Here is a 23602-nt window from a genome sequence, read left to right on the forward strand (position 1 = left end):
AAAGATGATGAACTTGTAAGTCTTGATGTTCAAAGAGACTGGAATATTCTCGTATGGGGAACACCCAAGTTAGCATGCAGGTCCAGCACACAATTAGGAAAGCAAGTAGCACGTTGGCCTTTATTGCGAGGGGTTTGGAGTACAAGAATCGGTCTTATTACAGTTGTATGGGATTTTGATTAGACCACACCCGGAATACTCTGTGTAGTTTTGATCTCCATCTTTACAAAAGCATATAGTTGCATTGGAGGCTGTACAGAGAAGATTCACTAAATTGGTCCTTGAGGGAATTACCTATGATGGAAAGCTGATAAAATTGGGCTATTATTCTCTGGAGTTCAAAAGATTGAGAGGTGATTTCATTGAAACCTACAAAATTCTGAAGGGGCTTGACAGGATAGATGAGAGATTGTTTTTACTGTTCAGAGAATCTAAGATGTGGGGACAGTCTCAGGATAATGGTCTGATCATTTGGGACTGAGATGAGGAGCAATCACTTCACTCGAGGGGTTGCGAATCTTTGGAATTTGGAAGACAGTCTCCAGTTATGAAACATCATTGTTTGTTGGAGTATTAACAGAGAAGAATAATTTTTTGGAGACATCAAAAAATTCTCCAGCACTTAAAAACAAATACAAACTGATGGTCCATTTACAATAAATGTGCTGATGGGGACAAATGGCTGCTACCTCTTGAAGTGAACGGTACAGTGGTCCAATTGAAGTTAGACACTGGTGCCAAAGCTAATTTAATCCACATGACTGATTTTTTAAAAATCTAAAAATTCAGCAGATTAGAAATCACTATCTCAGATTACAATGGTTCAAGCATCAAGTGTTATGGTGCTTGTGATCGGAGTTTGGTGGTGAAGAACAGTGTCCCATTCTGTATTGTATCCGAGGGCTTAGATTCACTATTAGGTATCAGTCCTGTGAAGAATTGGGTCTAGTGCAGTTGGTTTATAGCATCCACAAAGGATTGGATCAACTCTCCGATGATTCTGAGAACATGATCAGCAAATTCAGTAGTGTTCACAGATTTTATTACACTACCATTCACCTACAAGATACAACTCAAAAGAGGATGCAAAACCTGTGATATAGGCACCAAGAAGAGTAAATTAAATGACAAAATTAAAAGTATTCCAAAAGTTAGAAGAACCTACCAATTGGGTAAACTCCATGGTTTGTGTAAAGAAAAAGAATGGCAATATTTGCATATGCATGGATCCTAAAGATCTTAATGAGAATATCAAAAGAGAACATTACCAAATACCAAAGCATGAGGAAATCGCATCTGAGATGGCTGGTGCACAATTCTTTACAAAACTTGCTGCATCTCAAGGTTTCTGGCAACTAAAGCTAATACAAAATACTGCACTTTTTATATACCATTTGGACGGTACTGCTTTCTAAGAATGCTGTTGGCATGATTTCGGCATCAGAAAATTTTCACCATGCCATGGAGCACGTAATCGAAAGTGGACGTGTGTATGTGAATGATATTATTATTTGGGGCTCGACCATAGAAGAGCACAATGCAAGGTTGCTTAAAGTTCTAATGAGCGTCAGGAGAAATGGGCTGAAGCTCAACAAGCAAAAGTGCCAATTTGGAGTAACTGAGGTCACATTCCTAGGTGACAAGCTCTCATCTCATGACACTGAACACATGACAAGAAAGCCATCTCAAGAGTGATGGGTACGGCAGCACGGTGGTGCAGTGGTTAGCACTGGGACTGCAGCGCTGAGGACCCGGGTTCGAATCCCGTGCCTGGGTCACTGTCCATGTGGAGTTTGCGCATTCTCCCCGTGTCTGCGTGGGTTTCACCCCGCAACCCAAAGATGTGCAGGTTAGGTAGATTGGCCACACTTAAATTGCCCCTTAATTGGGGAAAAAAAATAATAATTGGGTACTCTAAATTTATTCAATGTCATCCAATTCTGGAAAGTGCATAATAAACAAAGCCCATGAATTGTAGAACCTTTCCATCCTTCCCCTCAACTCAAACTTCACCTTGGTATGATCAGTTTTATAGGGAAATTCATTCCAAGCCTGTCAGCAAAAAGAGCACATCTACGTGATCTCCTGAACAAGACAACAGTATTCACTTGGACTGAGCAACATGAGCAAGAGTGGAAGAAACTCAAGACTTCACTAACCACGCCAATTCTCAAGTGTCAACAGACGCATCCAAAGAGTCTAGGAGCAGTTCTTCTGCAACTCGAGCATGATGATTGGAAACCAGTCGCGTATGGATCATGATCCATGATGACAATAGAGCAAAGGTAAGCTCAAACTGAAAAAGAATGCCTGGGTTTAATTGTAGGTTTGGAAAAACTTGTCTATGGCTTCACAGTTGAGACAGATCATCATCCTTTGGTTAACATCATCAAAAAAAATCTCAACCAGATATCTTTGTGCATTCAGAGGTTGATGGTGAAGTTACATTGCTATGACTTCAATCTTATCTACATGCCAGGCAAATATTTGTTCTCAGCAGATGCATTATTGAGAGCGCCGATACAAATAATTATTAGTGAAATTGCTGAAGTTGTAGATCTGCATGACAAGTCTTATTTCCACACTTCTACAGTATTGGATACAAAACTACGTGAGATCCAAGAAGAGACCAGGAAGGATTAAACTCTTCCAGGTTATGAGGAACATCAACTCACACTGGCCCAGAGGTCAATGTGTGGCGTTCTACAATACAAGATCTGAACTCCGTATCAATAATGGTGTAGTACTTCGTTTGAACACTATATAGTTATACTTCAATCTCTTTGCAAGGATGCACTAAAGAGGATACAAGAAGGACATCTTGGGATTGAGAAATGTAAACAGAGAGCTTGTTACTCTGTTTACTGACCAGGTATAAACTAGAATATTGATAGGGTAGTCATTTGCACGTCATTACAAGCAAACAAGAGAACCTGTGCAAATATCTGGTTTACCTGTGGCACCAATGCAGAAAGTAGCTATGGATCTCTTTCACCTACGAGGAAGATTATTTAAGGATTATAGACTATTTTTCAAACTATCCTGAAATGGCTCTACTGTCGAGCATAATGACCAGCACTGTAATACTGCATACCAAGTTAATTTTTGCTCGACCGAACTTCCTCAAGTTGTTGTGAGTGACAACGACCCTTGTTTTAGCTGTAAAGTGTGGCAACACTTTTCAGTTAAATGTAACTGAAATCATATCATGTTGAGTCCATTGTACCCACAAGCCAGTGGAAAAGCAGAAAAAGGTGTACATATTGTTAAGCAATGGGCAGCCAATCTGATCCATTTCTCGTACTTTGAGTTACAGAACGGCACCATTGTAACATGGTACATCACCAGCAGAGTTACTCGTGAATAGAAGGTTGCGTACCACACTTTCATACCTGGCAAAGAAGGAGGAGAATTTAATGATACTTCAGGAAATGCAAAACAAAAACTTTAAAGCAAAACGAAAGGAGTGTCCCGAACTTTACCACCTCTGAGTAGTGGTATTGGGGCTGGTTTAGCACACTGGGCTAAATAGCTGGCTTTTAAAGCAGGCCAGCAGCACTGTTCAATTCCCGTACCAGCCTCCCCGAACAGGCGCCGGAATGTGGCGACTAGGGGCTTTTCACAGTAACTTCATTTGAAGCCTGCTTGTGACAATTAGCGATTTTCATTTCATTTTTCATTTCGTAGTGATAACATTTTGAGAGTAGAAGAATCAGGCAATTGGTTGAAAAAAGTCATTGTATTTGAAGAAGTAGCACCTCGTTCCTACAGTGTACATACAGAGGATGGGTTGGTTTTAAGAAGAAATCATTGCGCACTCTTGAAAACCGGAGAAGACTTTCACAACAACATGATGGATGACGAATCAACGTCAGCGGCAGTGTCGGGTAGCTCCGTTCTGAGCATGAGAATGTCATGGGGAATATTGAATCTACAAATTCTGAGCAGCAAGGTAAAACTTTGAGAAGAAGGGGTAGCACGGTGGCACAATGGTTAGCACTGCAGCCTCACGACACTGAGGTCCCAGGTTCGATCCTGACTCTGGGTCACTGCCTGTGTGCAGTTTGCACATTCTCCCCGTGTTGCGTGGGTTTCGCCCCCCCACACCCTAAAAGATGTGCAGGCTAGATGGATTGGCCACGCTAAGTTGCCCCCTAATTGGAAAAAATGATAGGTTTGCTTTTATATGGCCTTGCTAGAGAGGATTAAAAGATACAATTCTAAAGGGAAAGAGCAGAGGAACCTGGAGGCATATGTGTACAAGTCATTGACAGTGGCAGGGCAGGACTGAGAAAGTGGTTAATAAATAGTACAGGGTCCTGAATGTTATAAATAGGCCAGGGAGTACAAAAATAGGACCTGATGGTTTCCAACCAACGGTTAATGAGTTCGAGTTGTTATGGCAGAAAGGGAAGCCACCCGGCCCACCGACTCTATGCCACCACTCTGTGGAAGAATCCAGTCAGTCCCATTGCTCTGCTCTATTTACCCTGCAAGTTTATTTCCCTCAAGTGGCCATTCAATTGCGTTTCAAAATCATTTATTGTGTCCACTTTCCCCACTCTCGTAAGCAACAAGTTCCAGTTCATTACCAGCCACTTTATTAAAAAAATCTTTTCATAGATTTCATAGAATTTACAGTGCAGGAGGTCATCATTCGGCCCATCGAGTCTGCACCGGCTCTTTGAAAGAGCACCCTACCCAAGCCCACACCTCCACCCTATCCCCATAACCCAGTAACCCCACCCAACACTAAGGACAATTTTGGACACAAAGGACAATTTAACATGGCCAATCCACCCAACCTGCACATCTTTGGACTGTGGGACTGTGGGAGGAAACTGGAGCACCCGGAGAAAACCCACGCACCCACGGGGAGAACGTGCAGACTCCACGCAGACAGTGACCCAAGCCGGGAATCGAACCCTGGAGCTGTGAAGCAATTGTGCTAACCACTATGCTACCGTGCAGGCAGGTTCCTTGCAACCTGCCTGCCTCTCGCCCAAAACCGTAGATTTGGATCCCCTTGCCCTTGTAATGTCCGCTAAAGGGAGCAGCTTTCTTCAACAATTTATAATTTTGTACATTTCTATCAAATTTTCCATCAATCTCCTTTGCTTCCAGGCAGAGAACCACACCTTCTCTGACTTAACCTTGTTGTTATAACATCTCATCCCTGGTATAATTCTGCTAAATTTCCTCTGCACCTCCTTAAGGGGTCTTCCCATCTTTCCTTACGTGTGGTGAGGTACAGTTCTCTAGCCTGAACTTTTATAAACGTTCAATATGACTTCCCTACTTTTGCACTCATTATTTCTATTTTTGAAGCCCAAGATCCCATATGCTTTGCAAATTACTCTCCCAATACGCTCTGCCATGTCCAACGATCTTTGCATCTAAATTCTGAGATCCTGCTGTCCCCGCACATTCTTTAGAACTGTGCTATTTAGTCTGTATAACCGTTGCTCATCCTTTCTGCCAAAATGCATAACTTCACACTTCTGTATTAAATTGCATCTGCCACTTGTTTGCCCATCAGTGTGTGCTGTTCCAGTTGGTGAGGTAACACCCTCACTGTTATCACTATTTAAATGTTGGTGTTTGCAATGTTACTTTGTATTCCAATATCCAAGTAATTTACATATATCAAAGGAAGTCCTAACACTAACCCTTGGAAAACACTACTGTCTACTGTTATCAACCGCTCTTAACATGCTGTTTCCTGTCCTACGGCAAGCCTAAATCTCTATGCACAATAATTCATTATGATCTCATCCATGCTAACTGTGGTGATATGCCTGTGAATAGTATTGTACATAGTTAGCAATGTGACCTCCAAACAGCTGGTGGCATCAGACATCTGTCACATGACCTGGAGGACTCGCCAGTTGGTAGTAAAGCATACAACAGGACTGACGCACATAAGGGTAGTTCCAGGAGAGTTCATGGAACTCACTTGGTAACTTTCTCTGTATAGTATTCTGTTTGGTAGCCATGATGTGGAGATGCCGGCTGGGGTGAGCACAGTAAGAAGTCTTACAACACCAGGTTAAAGTCCAACAGGTTTGTTTCAAACACGAGCTTTCGGAGCGCAGCTCCTTCCTCGGGTGAATGGCGAGGTATGTTCCAGAAACATTTGGGATGGGATAATCGTTTGCCTGCTGTTTGATTTTCATGGATGATAATATTGATGTCTGACTTTAACATATATATTTGGCAAATGACTGGAGCCCTTGGCCTTTTTTATCAACCACCTTAGAAATGTTTTAAAATCCCACCACTTGAAAGTATTTATTTTTCCAAATCCTTTCTGTGGAAAAGTAGTTTAAAATTCTCAACCACGCAAATGTTATTTTGTGCTTGATTAAACTGTGCATCAATACTGCTCAAAATATGGGTTTTAGGGCGTTTAATTGAATGAATTGGTGAAATACACAAGTAAAAAAACTCTCAACAGTAGGGTGATGAAATGTTTTATCCAAAATGGGTTGTTGGTACTTTTTATTTAATGTACCTTGTAGGTTTCTGTCTGGTCCAGTTGTAATGGCCATTGTTTTCACCAGTGGAGTTCTAAATTAAACGTAAACCAGTTTAGAATACATCATAGCACAAGCATTGCAAATATTTTACAGATGGACTACATGATGGCCTTGTACCAGAAGTTGTAGTACTTTTATTTTGAAAACACAACTCTGTATATATTTCTTACTTTTGTTGATTTCATTAAAAAGATTTAACTCCGTATGGCGAAAGTTACCATTTTAGTTCCCAAATCTGGAAATGTGGGACTGCCGAGACCTATCTATCCAAATGTGCTGTAACCGTACCCACCCACTAAGTAAATTACTGCCAACACTATGGGCTCATTTGGAGCCAGTCCCATCAAAAGGTCGACTCAGTGATCAGTCAACAAATAGTTTTTTGTGTACTATTGGTGGGCCGGTGTCTTGAGGTTGGCCAATGTGACTGTCAATGACTGGCACATTGCAAGGACAAGCACTATGTGCTGAAGGATGCACTAAAGCTTGAGGCAGCTGCTGCAAATGGCCTTAATGGTAAGTCATATTTTGCATCAACAGGATGCTCCCATCAGCCCAAAAAGATGTTCTGCTTACCACTTAATTGAACAACGGCGCTGCGATACCAGGAATATAAACTGTACGTTCCAATGTTCGGCTGATTTGAATTGGACAGAATGTTCCTTCAGTAGTTAATAATGGACAGAGTACAGACTGTACTCAACATGCGCTTATAAAACCCAAAACAATATGTCGCTTAGATGTCATTCCACGTTTGGGCATTTGCCGAATCCTGACTGCACTAATAATTACACGAACGACCAATTTAAAATAATTCGAGAAGCTTGGAACATGGCTCGCATATACTCGCTAGACGTGACATACGCAAAGACCCAGTCTCTGCAAACAATATTCGAGCCTTGTGCCTTTTTGAATTCCCAGGAGTTGGAGTCAACTTGTCAACTAATAAGTACCCTTTTCTCCTGTGGTATAAATTGTTGTACAATTTTCATTTGTCCTGATGAGTGCAAGTTGAAAAGCTTTGACAATGTGTCTCTCTTTCCCCCCCCCCCCCCCAGCCATTTCTTAAATAATTTGTGGTTTACAAAAAATATGACACGTCTCTTTTCTCTCTTATATTTCAGCTGCGACAGTCACAATCTTACTGCACAGACAATGAGTGTCTGCAAGAACGTAAGTTTTGCTTCGGCTTAAAACGATCAAACAGTAATTTTGCAAAATACCAGTTTGCACAATACAAATTTTGATTGCAGGTATGAAAGGTCATGGACCTTCAATTATTCATGTCAACAAATTTCAAAATTTACCTGGCTGCAGGTTAGTAATTAATACAGTAAAAGTTCTGTTATCTGGCACGCTAGCAGCCAAAATACTCTAAAAATCGGAATTATGGGGTGGGGTCTGTCGGTTCTGTTTTATGATTGGAGATGTCTCTCATCCCTCAAAAATCAGTGCTAACACTTGTTCCCCGTAATTCCCAGTCTCACACAACCACTAATGTCAGCACTTGTACCTGTTATCGGTGGCCTGCCCTCACTTCAGTCTGTCTCCCACTGTTCTTCAGCATCATGTTCCCTGGGCACAGCTCACTACATTTGTGCACTACTGCACCTTTTGCGAGACCTCAACACCCGCATCATTGCAAGATCATCCAGGAATTTTCTGGTTGAATGTAAATGCTGAATTTGTCTTGCATCCTGGTTAACCGGGAAATATGATTAATCAGCACCTCCCATTCCTGGAGAATGCTGGATAACCGAGATTTATTTATTTATTTTTCTACAAATTTAGAATACCTAATTATGTTTTTTCCCAATTGGGGGCAATTGGAAAAAATGAAATGAAAATGAAAATCGCTTATTGTCACAAGTAGGCTTCAAATGAAGTTACTGTGAAAAGCCCTTAGTCGCCACATTCCGCTGCCTGTTTGGGGAGGCTGGTATGGGAATTGAACCGTGCTGCTGGCCTGCCTTGGTCTGCTTTAAAAGTCAGCGATTTAGCCCAGTGTACTAAACCAGCAATTTAGTGTGGCCAATCCACCTAACCACATCTTTGGGTTGTGGGGGTGAAACCCAAGCAGGCACGGGAGAATGTGCAAACTCCACACTGACAGTGGACCGGGATCGAACCTGGGACCTCGGCGCCGTGAGGCAGCCATGCTAACCACTGTGCCACCGTAGATAACAGAGATTTTACTGTATTTTGGAACTTTAAATCGATGTAATACATTATCCCTTTCCCACTGCCACTGTTAGATTTAAATACAGAAATAAACTATCTTTTTACTGACCATGCCTTTTAATTTTTAACTTAATGTTATAAAGAGCTTTTGAGAAGTCATCACAATGCAACAAATTTATATAAATGTATATACTCTCAAATCTAAAACCTTTTTTGAGTAATTCAATAATTGTTAGTTTCTGTCTTGTTACAACACCCTGGGTGAATGTGCGGTCAATTCCAACCCCACAGACCCCGGAGTCCCAACATTAATTTTTTTAAAGAAAATATTTTATTGAGGCATTTGTAAACTTAACAATTTGAAATGAAATTGCTTATTGTCACAAGTGGGCTTCAAAAGTGTAAAGCCCCTAGTTGCCACATTCCGGTGCCTGTTTGGGAAGGCAGGTACGGGAATTGAACTGCGCTGCTGGCCTGCCTTGGTTTGCTTTCAAAACCAGCGATTTAGCCCAGTGTGCTAAACCAGCACATCAAATTTCAACAAAAACACAATAGAACCAACAAATCCCTGGGCACAAAACCCAGCCAGCATGGCTTACATGGGCAGCACGGTGGCACAGTGGTTAGCATTGCTGCCTACGGTGCTGAGGACCTGGGTTCGAATCCCGGCCCTGGGTCACTATCCGTGTGGTGTTTGCACATTCTCCCCGTGTTTGCGTGGGTTTCACCCCCACAACCCAAAGATGTGCAGGGTAGGTAGATTGGCCATGCTAAATTGCCCGTTAATTGGAAAAATAATTGGGTATTCTAAATGTATTTTTTAAAAAGCATGGCTCACACAAACAATGCACCTTCCCCAACCACCCCTCCATTGGTTCTATCCTTATTCGTCTCTCCCGTGCCTCCCCTCCCCTGCTGACAGCTTAATTTTTCTCAAAGAAGTCAATGAATGGCTGCTACCTCTGAGTGAGCCCCTCAAGGCGAATTACATTTTTTTGAGTCTGAGAAACTCCACATTTTGCTAACCCACACTCCGACTTTGGGGGCTCAGAGTCCCTCCACCCTAGTAAGATCTATCTCCGGGTCACCAGGGAGGCAAAGGCTAACCACTGTGCTACCGTGCTGCCCTATGTCCCAGAATTTAAAAAGGAGCTGATTGGCTGCTTGTCAATTCCAAATTAGCGTTTGGACATTAAGGTTGCTGTACAGATGCAAGTTGTTGCAGTGCAGTTACCTCACTTCTTGAGATTTTCTTTTTAAGGTAATCTAAACACATGTAACGTCAATAAAATACAGTCCATCAACTCACAATCCACATTTTGTACAAATGCTCCCCTTGTACTCCACCCCCCCCCAACCCTCACGACAAACAAGAGATGGGGAGGGGGTGTAGAGCATAGGGTATCTTTGTATGCAGACAACTTGCAGTTGTATGTATCAGAATAGAGTGGGTCGACAGGGAGCATTTGGAGTTGCTGTGAGTATTCGGGTCTTTTTCGCGATATAAGCTTAATTTAGAGAAAAGTGAATATTTTGTGGTGTCTCGGGCAGCGGTGGAGGGGTTACCATGCCGTGAGCGGGGACTCGCTTTAGATACCTGGGGGCTCCGTAGGTACAACATTACTAGTTTGGTGGGTGGGGTGAAAGCAGATCTGACAAGGTGGGGTGGCTTCCCTCTGTCGCTGGCAGGTTGGGTACATGCAGTTAAAATGAACGTGTTGCTGCGATTTTGTTTCTACCAAAGGCATTTTTCTAGGAGGTTGAAAAGATGATTACTTTGTTTATATTGGGGGGAGGTGGCGTGGCTAGGATTAGGACGGTGTTGTGGCAGTTAGGGGGTTGGGTCTTCCGAATTTACTATATTATTACTGGGCGGATAAGGTGAGGAGCTGGGTTAGAGGGGGGGGGGGGGGGGGGGGGGGGAAATCCCAGTGGGTCAGGCTGGAGGAGAGTCTGTGCAGGGGGTTGGCAACTGCACCGCTCCCGATGGCCCCGGACAAATACTCAGGGAATCCGGTAGTAGTACCGATGTTGAAAGTCTGGAGGCAGTTGCGCCAGCACTTTAGGCTGGCGGCGGGGTCAACGGAAGTGCCGTTTCAGGGGAATCACAGATTTGAGCCAGGGAAGTGGCTTGGAGTTTCTGGAGAAGGGATTTAGGGCACTAAAGGATTTGTTTCTGGGGGGGCCAGTTTGCGGGACTCGAGGAGCTGGAGATGCAATATGGGTTGAGGCAGGGGGAAATGTTTAGGTCTTTGCAGATCCGGGATTTCACTATGAAGGAGATATAGAGCTTTCCGGTGGTGCCGGCCTCCACTCTATTGGAGGAGGTGCTGACGAAAGGGAGAATGGAGATGGGGGTGGTATCAGCGATTTTTGGGGCGATTCTGGAAGAGAAGGCACTGCTGGAGGGGATTATGACAAAGTGCGAGGAGAAGTTGGGAGAGAACGTGGAGGAGGGGCTGTGGTGCGAAGTGCTGTGGAAGGTGAATGCCTCAACTTTGTGCGTGAGGTTGGGGCTCATACAGCTGAATGTGGTGTACAGGACGCACCTCACAAAAGCGAGGATGAGCCGTCTCTTTGAGGGGGAGGGGTAGATGATGTTTGTGAGCGTTGCGGGGGGGGTCCCTGTCCAAAGCTGGAGGGGTATTGGAGGGAGGTTTTCAGGGTAATTTCGGAGGTGGTACATGAGGCTTGAGCCGGGTCCTCTGGAGGCCATATTCGGGGTATCTGATCGGTTGGGGTTAGAAGCGGGTACGGAGGCAGATGTAGTCTTCGCCTCGCTGATCGCCCGAAGGCGGATCCTGTTGGGGTGGAGGTCAGTCTCTCCACCCTGTACCCTGCCTATCCTGTTGGAGTTTAACACTCTAAGGTGAAGTTTGAGTTGAGGGAAAGGATGGAAGAGTTCTATAATTCATGGGCTTTGTTCATTATGCACTTTCAAGAATTGGCATTGAACATTAAGGGGGGGTGTGGTTGGGATGTGGGTTGGGGTGTTTAGACTGTGTATGTTGTTGATGACTATATATGGGTGGATGGTGGATTCCTGATTCCTTTTCTTTGATGTTTGTATTTAAAATGTTGGGGGCTGTTTGGGGATTGGTGAGAGGAGGAGATTGTTGACCAGAGGTTTGTCATTGTATTTGTTATCGTTGATTGATTCTTGGTCGGTTTAAATTTGGATGAAAATGTGAAAAAGGAGGAGAATAAAAATAGTATTTAAAAAAGATCCCCTTAACCTCCTCCACTAATGCTGCCAAATTTCACCTGTGCATCGTGGCCCACTCGTGCGCCACCTGAATCCCCAAACAACTAAACATCTCTCTAGCTACCTTAAACGGTAATGCTCCCAAATTGGCCCCGCCGCATTCACCGGAAGTACCTCGCTCTTTCCTACATTCCGCTGGTACCCAGAGAAGGCCCCAAACCTCTCCAACAGGGCCATGATTTTGCTCATACTCTCCAGCGATTCCGACACACGCAGCAGGTCGTCTGTGTACAACGACACCCGGTGCTCCCTTCCCCCCCTCAATCCTCTGCTACTCAGCGGACCCTCGAAGGGCCATCACCAAGGGCTCAGTCATAACAATGGTGGCAACGGTCACCCCTACCTCGTTCCCCTGTACAACCCAAAACACACAACTCGTCTCATTCATAATCACGCTTGCTATCAGGGATGCATACAAAAGACATGCCTACGCCACAAACTTTGGCCCAACCCAAACCTACCCAGAATTTTGAGTACGCACCACCACTCTACCTGGTCGACGGCCTTCTCCACATCCAGTAAGATACAATAACCTCCGGTGCCCGCCCCTCTGCTCGAGTTATAACTACATTCAACGGCCTCCAGATGTTGCTGGAGAGCTGCCTGTCCTTCACAAAACCCAGATCACCTCTGGCGTATACCCCTCCATCCTACCAGCCAACACCTTCGTCAGTACTTTCACATCCGTATTTAACAACGAGATGGGCCTGCATGACTCTCACTCCAGTGGATCCTTCCCCTTCTTTGGGATCAATGTAATTGCTCCTGTGACCACTTAGCTGGCAACTCCCCTGTCTCCATCGCCTCACTGAACATCCTCAACAGGCGGGGGCCAACTCTGTTGCAAACAGCTTACAAAACTCCTCCGGAAAGCCGTTCAGCCCCAGGGACTTTCCCGACTGCATTCGCCTGATACAATCTATCACCTCCCTCAGCCTCTTCCCTTCCTCCAACTCTGGGAACTCCAACCCATTCAGGAATCATCCCATATCCCCTGCTTCTCCACCTGGCTCAGCTTCATACAACTTCCCTTAATACCCTCTGAACGCCTCCTTTATCCTCTCCGGCTCTGACACAACCTCTCCTTTCTCTGCCCGCACCTGTAACATTTCCATAAATGACCGCAATTGGTGGGCCAGCAAATGGCTCATTTTCTCTTTGTATTCATACTGCACCCCCCTCGCCCTCTGCAGCTGCCCCACCGCCTTGCCGGTCATCAACCTGTCAAACTGCCCCTGCAGCCTCTTCCTCTCTGCCAACGACTACTTTGTGGGGGCCCCCAAGTATATACCATCCACCTCCACTATCTCGTGCAACAGCTGCCTGTGCTTCTCACTCCTATCCCTGTGAGCCTTAAACAAAATAACATCGCCTCAAAACCACCGCCTTCAGTCCTTCCCAAAATGTGGTCGCTGACACCTCCCCGTTTTGATTAAGTTCCGTATAATTCCCAATAGGGTGGCATGGTGGTTAGCACTGCTGCCTCACGGCGCTGATGTATGATCCTGGCCCGGGTCACTGTCCGTGTGGAGTTTGCACATTCTCCCCGTATTTGCGTGGGTTTCACCCTCGACCCGAAAGGTGTGCAGGCTAGATGAGTTGGCCACACTAAATTGCCCAATAATTGGGGGGGGGGGGGGGGGGGGGGGGGAAGAATTGTCTACTCCAAATTTATTTTTTTAAATTCCCAATCGCCAGTCTCACTTTTTCACAAAACAGTGTTTCCGTCAAAAGTCCTGAATCCAACCTCTGTCCTGCCCCACACTCGGCCTAACCTCCAGCCAATGCAATGCATGGTCTGAAATCACAATTCACGCATATTCCACCCCTACCATCCCTATCTGCACTCCCCGACTTACCAAAAAATAAATTGATTCTAGAATACACCTTATACACTTGCGAGAAGGAGTATTTCCTCCCTCCTGGGTTCTTGAACCTCCATGGATCCATCATCCCCATATGCTCCATAAGCCCTCCCAGCTCCTTTGCCACCCTTGACCTTCCCATCAACTTGGGGTTTACTCTGTCCATCTTCGGCTCCATTACACATATCCAAGTCCAGAATTATCCCCCCCCCCCCCCCCCCCCCCCAATATGTCCCCCTTTACAAACCCCACATCGTCCCAGTTAGGTGCATGTATGTAGATTAACAGCACCAGTGTCCCCTCCAGCACTCCGCTCACTATCCTATACCTCACATTTAGTTCTGCCATGCCAAATCCCACTCTGAACCGGGCTCATCCAAGATGGCCCCCCTTTACGCCCGTGACCACGCTCAACCTTCAAACCTGACACATCGTATTTCCCCTCCTCACCCCAGGCTGGCACTGAGGCCACTTGTAATTTATGGAGGTATTCTATGAAAGCTTTCTAGTTACCATTTACTTGGAGGCTTTGCTTGTTGTTCAATGGCTAGCCTATTGTGCAAGAAAAAGATTGAACACACAGAAACCCACAAATTTCAAGGAAAGACTACTTGGCTGATCTTTCCCAAAAATGAATTTAACCCAATATATCTAATCTAGTTCTACTCTTTTTCAAATTGCTCATTGAATAAGTCGATGTCACAGCTTATGAAGTTGCCCCTTTTAAATAGTTTTCTTCCATATTTCCAAACAAGATTTCATAGGTCAAAAAATACACTAACTTTTGGGAAAATATCCTTGAGATATTTTGATACATGGATTTCTAGGTTTCACCACATCTGTATAAAATACGCTAATTGTTGCTGCTCACTGTTTGTGTATAGCTAACTATCCTGGGGCCTGGTTTGACTGTTGGCTGAACAGCTATTTCTTGATGTAGAGTGAGGCCAACAATTCCCTTACCAGCTGAGGTTATTTCTGTTTTTAAAAATTTAGAGTACCCAATTAATTTTTTCCAATTAAGGGGCAATTTAGCGTGGCCAATCCACCTAACCTGCATGTCTTTGGGTTGTGGGGGCGAAACCCACACAAACACGGAGAGATTGTGCAAACTCCACACGGACAGTGACCCAGAGCCGGGATCGAACCTGGGACCTCGGCGCTGTGAGGCAGCAGGGCTAACCGACTGCACCACCGTGCTGCCCTAGTGTCCCCCCCCTTCTTAACCTTGTCCCTTGTCCGAGGTGTGGTGATCCTAAATCACCACCAGTCAGCTCTCTCCCTCAAAGGGGAAAGCAGCCTATGGTCATCTGGGACTATGACAACTTTATTTTTACTTCATAGCTAACTGCAAATTTCATATTTGGTATGCTAGATCCTAAAGGATAAAATATGCAAACTTTTGAATATGGAATGCCTCCATTATTTTAATAAACAACAAAGAACTGGAAATTGTCTATTTGATATCAAGTGTTTGCTCCTATCTCCTTAAAAACAGTAATTTTAACTTATCGGGTGGGAAGTCCACAGGATTGGGTGAGACAATATTATTGAGTGAGCTGTAAAACTAATGTTGCACACAATGGATGGATTAAGATAAAATTGTCCCAGTATGTCTGCTAGTACAAAATTTGATCTGTCTGTCTCTAGTACCTGGACCAAGTGCTTCCAATGATGGTGGAATGACATTGTCTATGATTGTGATGGCTTGGATGATCATTGCCCTTGTGCTATTCCTGATGAGACCTGCCAGTCTGAGACGGTATCAAACAGGTGGAAAGTCACATGGACCACAAAATGTAAGTTGGTTTGCATATATATATATTTTATGCCTATATTCACAGCTGCATCAGATGCATGGCATCCGATTTTCCTGGTTGTATCCAGGATGAATCTGACCGACTAAACAAATGGCCTGCACATGATGACTATGTTGAGTGAGATTTATTTCGAAAGATATATCGGGCACAAAGCAAGGGGTGGCAAAAAATGCCTCGACTAAAATGTTGGGCTAGAGGACCATGTAATTCATAGAATTTACAGTACAGAAGGAGGCCATTCGGCCCATCGAGTCTGCACTGGCTCGGCTCTTGGAAAGAGCACCCTACCCAAGCCCACACCTCCACCCTATCCCCATAACCCAGTAACCCCACCCAACATTAAGGGCAATTTTGGACACTAAGGGCAATTTATCATGGCCAATCCACCTAACCTGCACATCTTTGGACTGTGGGAGGAAACCGGAGCACCCGGAGGAAACCCACGCACACACGGAGAGGATGTGCAGACTCCGCACAGACAGTGACCCAAGCCGGAATCGAACCTGGGACCCTGGAGCTGTGAAGCAATTCTGCTATCCACAATGCTACCATGCTGTCCGCAAAATTTAGAGTACCCAATTAATTTTTTCCAATTAAGGGGCAATTTAGCATGGCCAATCTACCTAACCTGCACGTCTTTGGGTTGTGGGGGCGAAACCCACACAAACACGGAGAGATTGTGCAAACTCCACACTGACAGTGACCCAGAGCCGGGATCGAACCTGGGACCTCGGCGCTGTGAGGCAGCAGGGCTAACCCACTGCACCACCGTGCTGCCCTTAGAATTTGTAATACTGATCCTCTTGTGTCATCATAGAAGTCATAGAATTCCTACAGCAGGAAGCAATTCGGCCCATCGAGCCTGCACCGGCCCTTCGAAAGACCTGGGTCAATTCCTCTGCCCTATTCCCACAACTCCACCTAGCCTGCACACCTTTCTACCTCCCAGGAGCAGTTAACCATTTGTAGTTGTGTAATTTCTGCCTCGTTGCTCTGCATTCAGGCAGGTTGGAAGGAGCATTTTTGTCTCTGGAGTTGTGGGCTCAAGTCGCACTGCAGGATTTGAGGACAACATTCTAGACTGGCACTCCAGTGCAGTACTGATGGATGCACTATCGGAGGTGCTTTCTTCCTGATTGCATATTAAATGAGACCTCCATCTTCCCTCTCAGTTGGGTGTTAAAAATCCCCATGACACTATTCCAAAAAGAGTAGTGGAGTTGCCCCCACTGTTCTGGACAATATCTGTCGATCAACATCTGTCGATCTTGCTATGTGCAAATAGGCTGCTGTGTTTCTTGCATTACAACAGTGAGTACATGTCAAACTTGGCTGTAAAGGCTTTTGTGATATCTGTGGTTGCGAAAATCCCTACATAAATGCAAGTCTGCTCTTGTATTTCTTCATTGTAGGACCAAAAAACACTTGTGGCTCCACTTTTACCCAAATTTGGTCAGATGAGTCATTTTACAGGCACAGGATGCTTCTTTGCATATTCAAACAGAGCCAGTGCTGTTTTCAGATGGTCACTACAGTAAGAATATGGCACATTTTAGCATGCGTTTTAATTTATTCTGTTGCCCACTCTCCTGTTTGGAGTATTATAATGACCGGGGAGGCAGTAGCATAGTGGTATTGTCACTGGACTAGTAAACCAGAAACCCACAGTAACGTTCTGGGGACCTGAGTTCGAATCCTGCCATTGCAGATGGTGAAATTTGAATTCAATAAAAATCTGGAATTAAAAGTCTAATGATGACCGTGAAACCATTGTCGATTGTTGTTAAAAGCCCATCTGGTTCCCTCATGTCCTTTAGGGAAGGAAATCTGCCATCATTACCTGGTCTGGCCTTTGTGACTCCAGACCCACAAGCAACTGCCCCCCTAAAGGGCAATTAGGGATGGGCCGTAAATGCTGGCCCAGCAACGCCCACAACCTGAATGAGTTTTGTTTATGAAGCTGGTTTTGTTTCTTTCTTTCATTACTGCTGCAATCAGATTTGTTACTTCAAAATTCTAAACTCTACAAAAGGAGTACAGTACTTGTCAAAAATGTTTTCTATTTATTTCTTCTGCAATGTCCTAGTGGCCAGATATAAAGGGCGTGATATAAGTTAGAAAAAAGAATTCACTCTGGAAGTACCGGTAATGACTCCACTATCAAAAGGCACTCTGTCGTTTGTGCCCCCCCCCCCCCCCCCCCCCCCCCCCCCCCCACCCCGCGAGGCTGCATTTAGCATATTTTCTTGCACTGCGAGCTCCGACGAGCCTATAAAAGAGTAATCAAGGTGACCCTGTGCCCCACCTCACATGGACAGGGCATCCCTGGGCCCGATCTTGGTGTGGGCGGCACTGCCAGGATGCCAGGTCAACAGCATCAAGGTGCCCATGTGGCAACAGTGTCAGGGTGCGACCCTGTCTGGAAGCCTACCAACCGTGGGCTTCCAATCGGCTGGAGGACCCCCCCCCCCCCAATACTGTTCCGCCTGGTCCCTGTTTGCGAAGCTGATAGATGCCAGGTGGCCGTTTGATCTGGCGCAAGCACAGGAAAGTGGATTCCTAAACTTACTTAACCGTGTGAGACTGGGTCCTGCCCATTGTGGGGGGGGACCCAGATTGCGACGTCTCGCGACATCTGGTTAGATCTTGCAAGGCCTCCCAGGATCTACCAGCAGGATGCAGCCAGTAGATCAGCCCAAAGAGTGTTCCCAATAGGTTATTTAGTTTATTCTACTCGAGTGGTGAGGTCTTGCAATCTCCAGTTGTGAAACCATTTGAACTCTTGGTATCTACTTCGAAAAGTATTGAAATGAACCAGTATTATCAAAAATTTGGTAGTAATACAGTTCAATTTATTTTCCAGAATCCAAGGCAAGATCCCCCTGCTCCTCCAGTGGATTAGACTTGTGCATATCTTGCAATTGCCAGTCAAAAAACCAATGACCAAACCAGTGACTGTGGCCTGAATAATTCTCAAAACTCTTAGTTTACTTCTATATTTACTAATATTTTCTTAGAAGATCAGTATTCTCTATATAGTACTTAAAGGTTGAACAGTTAATTACAGTTGAACAGTTAATTGTGCCACTTACAAAATCAAACATACATATAAAGTAATGAAAACATTTCCTTTTCCAAAAACAACTGTAAAATCTACATGAGTGTTCTCACACAATTGCTGATATCACCCAGTTGAGAACAATACAGATTAAATTTTTCCTTGAATTGTGCAGGGACAGTGGAATAGGTGTCACAACTGTACCTGGTACTGGACCATCACAATGCAAGCAGGACAAACCAAATCAGGCCCTAAAGAAGGTTATAATGTTATATTTTGTTTCTGCCAAATTTTGGGTGATGAGGAAGATTGGGGGGGGGGGAAACACGGAGGGAACGTGGGTTGAACATTGCTAATTAAAACATTAGCCGGGATTCTCCGTCGGCCGATGCTGGAATAGAGAATTTCCATTGGGCGGAGAATCGGTTCTGACCCCAAAATCATTGAGAGTATTGATTTCACGCCAAATAGTAATTCTCCATCACCTCGACAGCGGCATCAATGCGTTCCAAACTGCATGTACAGTAAACATCATTGGCATATCAGTGGTGGTCCTGACCTGGTATTCTCCGCCTCCAATGGGCCGAATTCCCGACGGCGAGGTTTACTGTTCTAAAAATTGTGAAACGGTGCCGTGGCTGCTGAGGGAGAAAGAGTGGGTACGGAAAGTGTCCAACATCGCCATTGTTTGCTGACACTTGTGCTGCTGGTGGGGCGGGGGGGGGGGGGGCCAAGGAGAGGAGTAGCAGGGGTGGCCAGGAGGTGGGCTGTGAAGTCGGGGTGGACGGGCATGGGACCATTGCCGTAGCCTGCAAGGCAGCTATGCAGCTGCGCCTGCCGCTCAATGCCCATTGTGAATTACAACCACAGGTCGTATGGGTTTTCCCCTAGGCCACCCCCTAGGTGGCCCCAGCCGACTTTTCAGCCATTTGGGTGCGTTCCAGTGCAACCAGTGCCAAGTTGTTGGCTGGGGTGGTGTGTGTGTGTGGAGTGAAATGTGTATATGCGGCTGCAGCTTGTTAGCCTCCTGAGTGTCAATCACGAATCTAGCACCGTTCCTCATTGGAATCGATTGTGTTCCACATGGAGCCGGTGCTAGTCCCTTAACAGTCGCTGAATTGGTCCAGGTCCGGCACCAGCTTTGTTTGCTGTTGTGGAAGTCCGCACATCCTGCCCCGGTGTCAACACTTAGTCTCAGGAACGGAGAATCCAGCCGAGGTCTTGGTTGTTAGTTTCTCGTGCTAGTTGATTATATCCACAGCCTTTTTTGAGGGGCTATTCAACAATCCTTTTATAACAGTTATATTTCAAATGTTTTATTGTTTTTCTGTGCAATGCAGCACATTCCAGACACCTTTTTTAATTTTATCAATATGCTTCATTTAAATGTTCTGGTATTGTGAGGTCAGTATAATTTATCCTGGTGCCAATATATATTGCAAATGTACTGTCTTTAATTATGTATTAACATTCATCAGGCATTAGGATGCACTACATACTTGTGTACAATTCCAGTGCCAATACTGTTCTGTACGTGCTGCCAATTTCTAATGTACAACTGGAAGACAAGATGGCTCACTGAAACTCTACTCCACCTCCACCACCATAAGATTTGTCCACTAGCATGTTGGCCAAGACCTGTAAACTGATCACAGAATGGATTCAAGTGATTATGTAGTCATTGATTATGGTGCAATATCTTTTGGGTAAAGTTTTATTTTGTAAAAATCTCTCATCGAAGAAAGCACTGTTGGAGTTGGGCTTTTTGTTCAATGAACAATGTTTTTGTTCATTATTTACTTAATTGTGAATATATACGATGCTTCTTTTGACTTTCATGGTGCGGCCGTACATTTCTGAAAACAAGATATTGTGGTATGGAACGGTAACACCCTTAACTCCTGTTTGCTGTTTCTCACTCGACTCGTTCTTATCTAAATCTTATTGTTGTGAGGTACTAGAGTTTCCCCACAGGTGGCGGTGGGGAGGGAAGAGCAGGGAGGATCGGGGACCAATTAAAGTTCTGCTCGTAAATTCCTACCAGATCAATTGAGGGGTCGGTTAACTCGGTTGGCTGTACGGCTGGTTTGTGCTGCGGAGTAAAGCCAACAGCGTGGGTTCAATACGGTAGCGTTGTGGCTTCACAGCGCCAGGGTCCCAGGTTCGATTCCCTGCTGGGTCACTATGTGCGGAGTCTGCACATTCTCTTGGGGCCTGCGTGGGTTTCCTCCGGGTGCTCCGGTTTCCTCCCACAGTCCAAAGACGTGCAGGTTAGGTGGTGGCCATCCTAAATTGCCCTTAGTGTCCAAAAATGGTTAGATGGGGATTGGATGGAAGTGAGGGCTTAAGTGGGTTGGTGCAGACTCGATGGGCCGAATGGCCTCCTGCACTGTATGTTCTGTACCAGCTGAGGTTAATCATGAAGACCCTGCCTTTTCAACCGTGCCCCTTTCCTGAGGTGTGGTGACCCTCCGGTTAAATCACCACCAGTCAGTGTTCTCGGTGAGAGCAGCCTATTGACCTCTGGGACTATAGTGACTTTAATTTCATTCATGTGTTGTATGAATGCCTTACTCTAATACAGTTCTCCATATTTTCTGTTACTTTTTTATATTGAACTACTTCATACTCGAGTTTAAAATATGACCACTATGATTACTACCATCTCTGGTAGGCAGTAGCTCTGCAATGGTCTCTGTGTCTACACCATAGATTAGCAAAGTCCCAGGTTCAATCCTTGGTGTGTACTGCAGTAATTGATGGGGGGAGGGAGGGGGTTTATATAATTGAATCTAACCTTATGAGTGAAGAAAAGCAAGTCTCTACCTTGTAGTTGCTTAAAAAGCATAATGAGCTCAATTATGATGCTTCTGGTGATTGAACAGCTGGTAAAAATACTCTCACAGGATTAATGAATACTTGGGCAATGTACTGAAGGGCGATTGGCACCAGAGGAACCATGTCCCAGGGATGGAACAGAGCCTTAATGAGATAGGATAAAATTGGTGAAAATCTAATGTGTCTGGTAATTGTTGAAGGTTGCCAGTGTTCAGTTGATGTATGTGTCTTTTATATGACATTGTGAATATTTGAGGGAAAAATGCAAAATCATTATTGTTTCCCTCAGTTTGATGGCGCAGCATATTCAGAAAAATTCTCATTGTAACAGTATTTTATATACAATATCAATAAGATAGAAAAGGTGAGATATGTGTGGATATACATAAATTGTAGTATAAACCCTTCTGAAGAAAATTTGTGTCCACAATCAAGAAATCCCGCAGCCAGTACTGGGTTTACAAACTAATCATTATTTTCCATGTGATAAAGTGGCACCGTCAACATTTAAAAATCCTCCAGTAGTGGTAGTTCATACATGGGCCTCTTTGTCCACATAACCTGAGGAGTTCAAGTCCATTTATTACATTGAAAGTGTAGATTCTGGATTAAAGGAAAAAATCCTGTCTTGCCTAAGGAAGAGCAATGTATCATCCATGCTGCAGTGACTGATGAATTTTTATGGGGTGAGTGAGGATTCACTGACTTTGGCTACATTTACTAGAAGAAATGTGCATCTCGGTTGAGGATCAGTTGAAGGAAATCCAGAAATAAATTGCAATTAATTTATACTTTCTGAAATGAAATTGTAATCCACAATAATACTTTCAGTGGAAGAATTTGAGTACCGATGTGATTTCCTACTTGAATTTCTCAATTTCATGTTTGGTTTCCATTTATTGTAATGTACAAATCAAATTTATTTCCTAATTTACCAATATAGAAATGGAAGCCGAATTATGAGGTTAACAAAATCTTGTCAATGTTTGAGAAAACATTGCGCAAAACCATTTACCTTTTCGGTAACATGAATTTATCGAATCCTACTGAACACATCAAATTAACATTGCGTCATGTTTTCATAAATATTTGGAGTTGAATTATTTTTTTTAAAGGGCTATTTCTCTCTGGGTCTGCTCATCAAACAACAAACTCCATCTGAAGTCTATCATTCTCTTGTTCCAAAGAGACTTATAAATCACAATTGTGCAATTTAAGTTTGTATTGGGGAAATAATTCTTTTTTTTTTTGATTTTTGTAAAAAAAAATTATCCATTAGTTAAAACGGCATACGGTTATCAGACAAATCTTAATTATGTTAATATTTCCTATAAATTTATAAGACAAATGTTTCAGTCCTTTTACTCAAAGGAGTAAAACTCTAATTTTATTTAATATAGAGAATGATATCGCCATTGTACCTCTAACATATTTTGTTTCTAATATCTCATTTTGGTTTAATTTTTATTGCAACTTTTAATTTAATGGAACATTCTCTTAATTCAACTAGTCCTGCTGATCTCTGATGCATTCCGTGATTCAGGTCTGTGACTGATTGCCTTTTACTTACCTCCATGCACTCCCTGGAAATCTATGTTGGACTGGAACTACTAGGTGATACCATGTGAAAGGTAGTTATGTCGTTGCTCCCAAATAGTGTAGTAAGTGTACTTTTTTAAAAATATAAAGCAGAAAAAAAGTGCATTCAGGTTGCAGAATTTCTTCTGATTTCTCCTGCTTAGCTGTAGGAGCCAGGAACCAAGTGCAGGTCAGGTGCTATCACACTAGGAAGGTTAAAAATTGGAAGACAGGCCACTCTTGTTCCAAAACTAGATATTATGAAAAGAGCAAGAGTGGGGGAACTGACTACCCACGTTCTAAGCCACGTAAGATTTGTATGCCCAAGCATGGGAAAAGGGGAAACTTGCACCAAATCAAAAGTTGGGCGCTGTAGCAATATAACTAATATTGTATGTTACTGCTATCACACGTTACAGGAGGAACTGTTTTATTGCTGAAATTATTTAAATAGATTT

The 23602-nt window shown here is 44.0% G+C and overlaps 1 protein-coding gene across 2 annotated transcripts in view; it reads left to right on the forward strand.

The window, feature by feature from the left end:
• The window catches only part of smim14 (small integral membrane protein 14), a 31040-nt gene extending 12166 nt beyond the window's left edge, over positions 1-18874 (forward strand). For both annotated transcript variants that reach the window (XM_038791390.1, XM_038791392.1), the window contains exons 3-5: positions 7664-7712; positions 15501-15649; positions 18534-18874. In XM_038791390.1, the coding sequence (XP_038647318.1) occupies positions 7664-7712; positions 15501-15649; positions 18534-18572 (237 nt within the window). In that variant the 3' untranslated portion in view covers positions 18573-18874. The remainder of the gene's footprint in view (positions 1-7663; positions 7713-15500; positions 15650-18533) is intronic.
• Positions 18875-23602: the final 4728 nt, after the last annotated feature.

The sequence above is a fragment of the Scyliorhinus canicula genome, chromosome 3, assembly GCF_902713615.1.
Source record: "Scyliorhinus canicula chromosome 3, sScyCan1.1, whole genome shotgun sequence".
Lineage (NCBI taxonomy): Eukaryota > Metazoa > Chordata > Chondrichthyes > Carcharhiniformes > Scyliorhinidae > Scyliorhinus > Scyliorhinus canicula.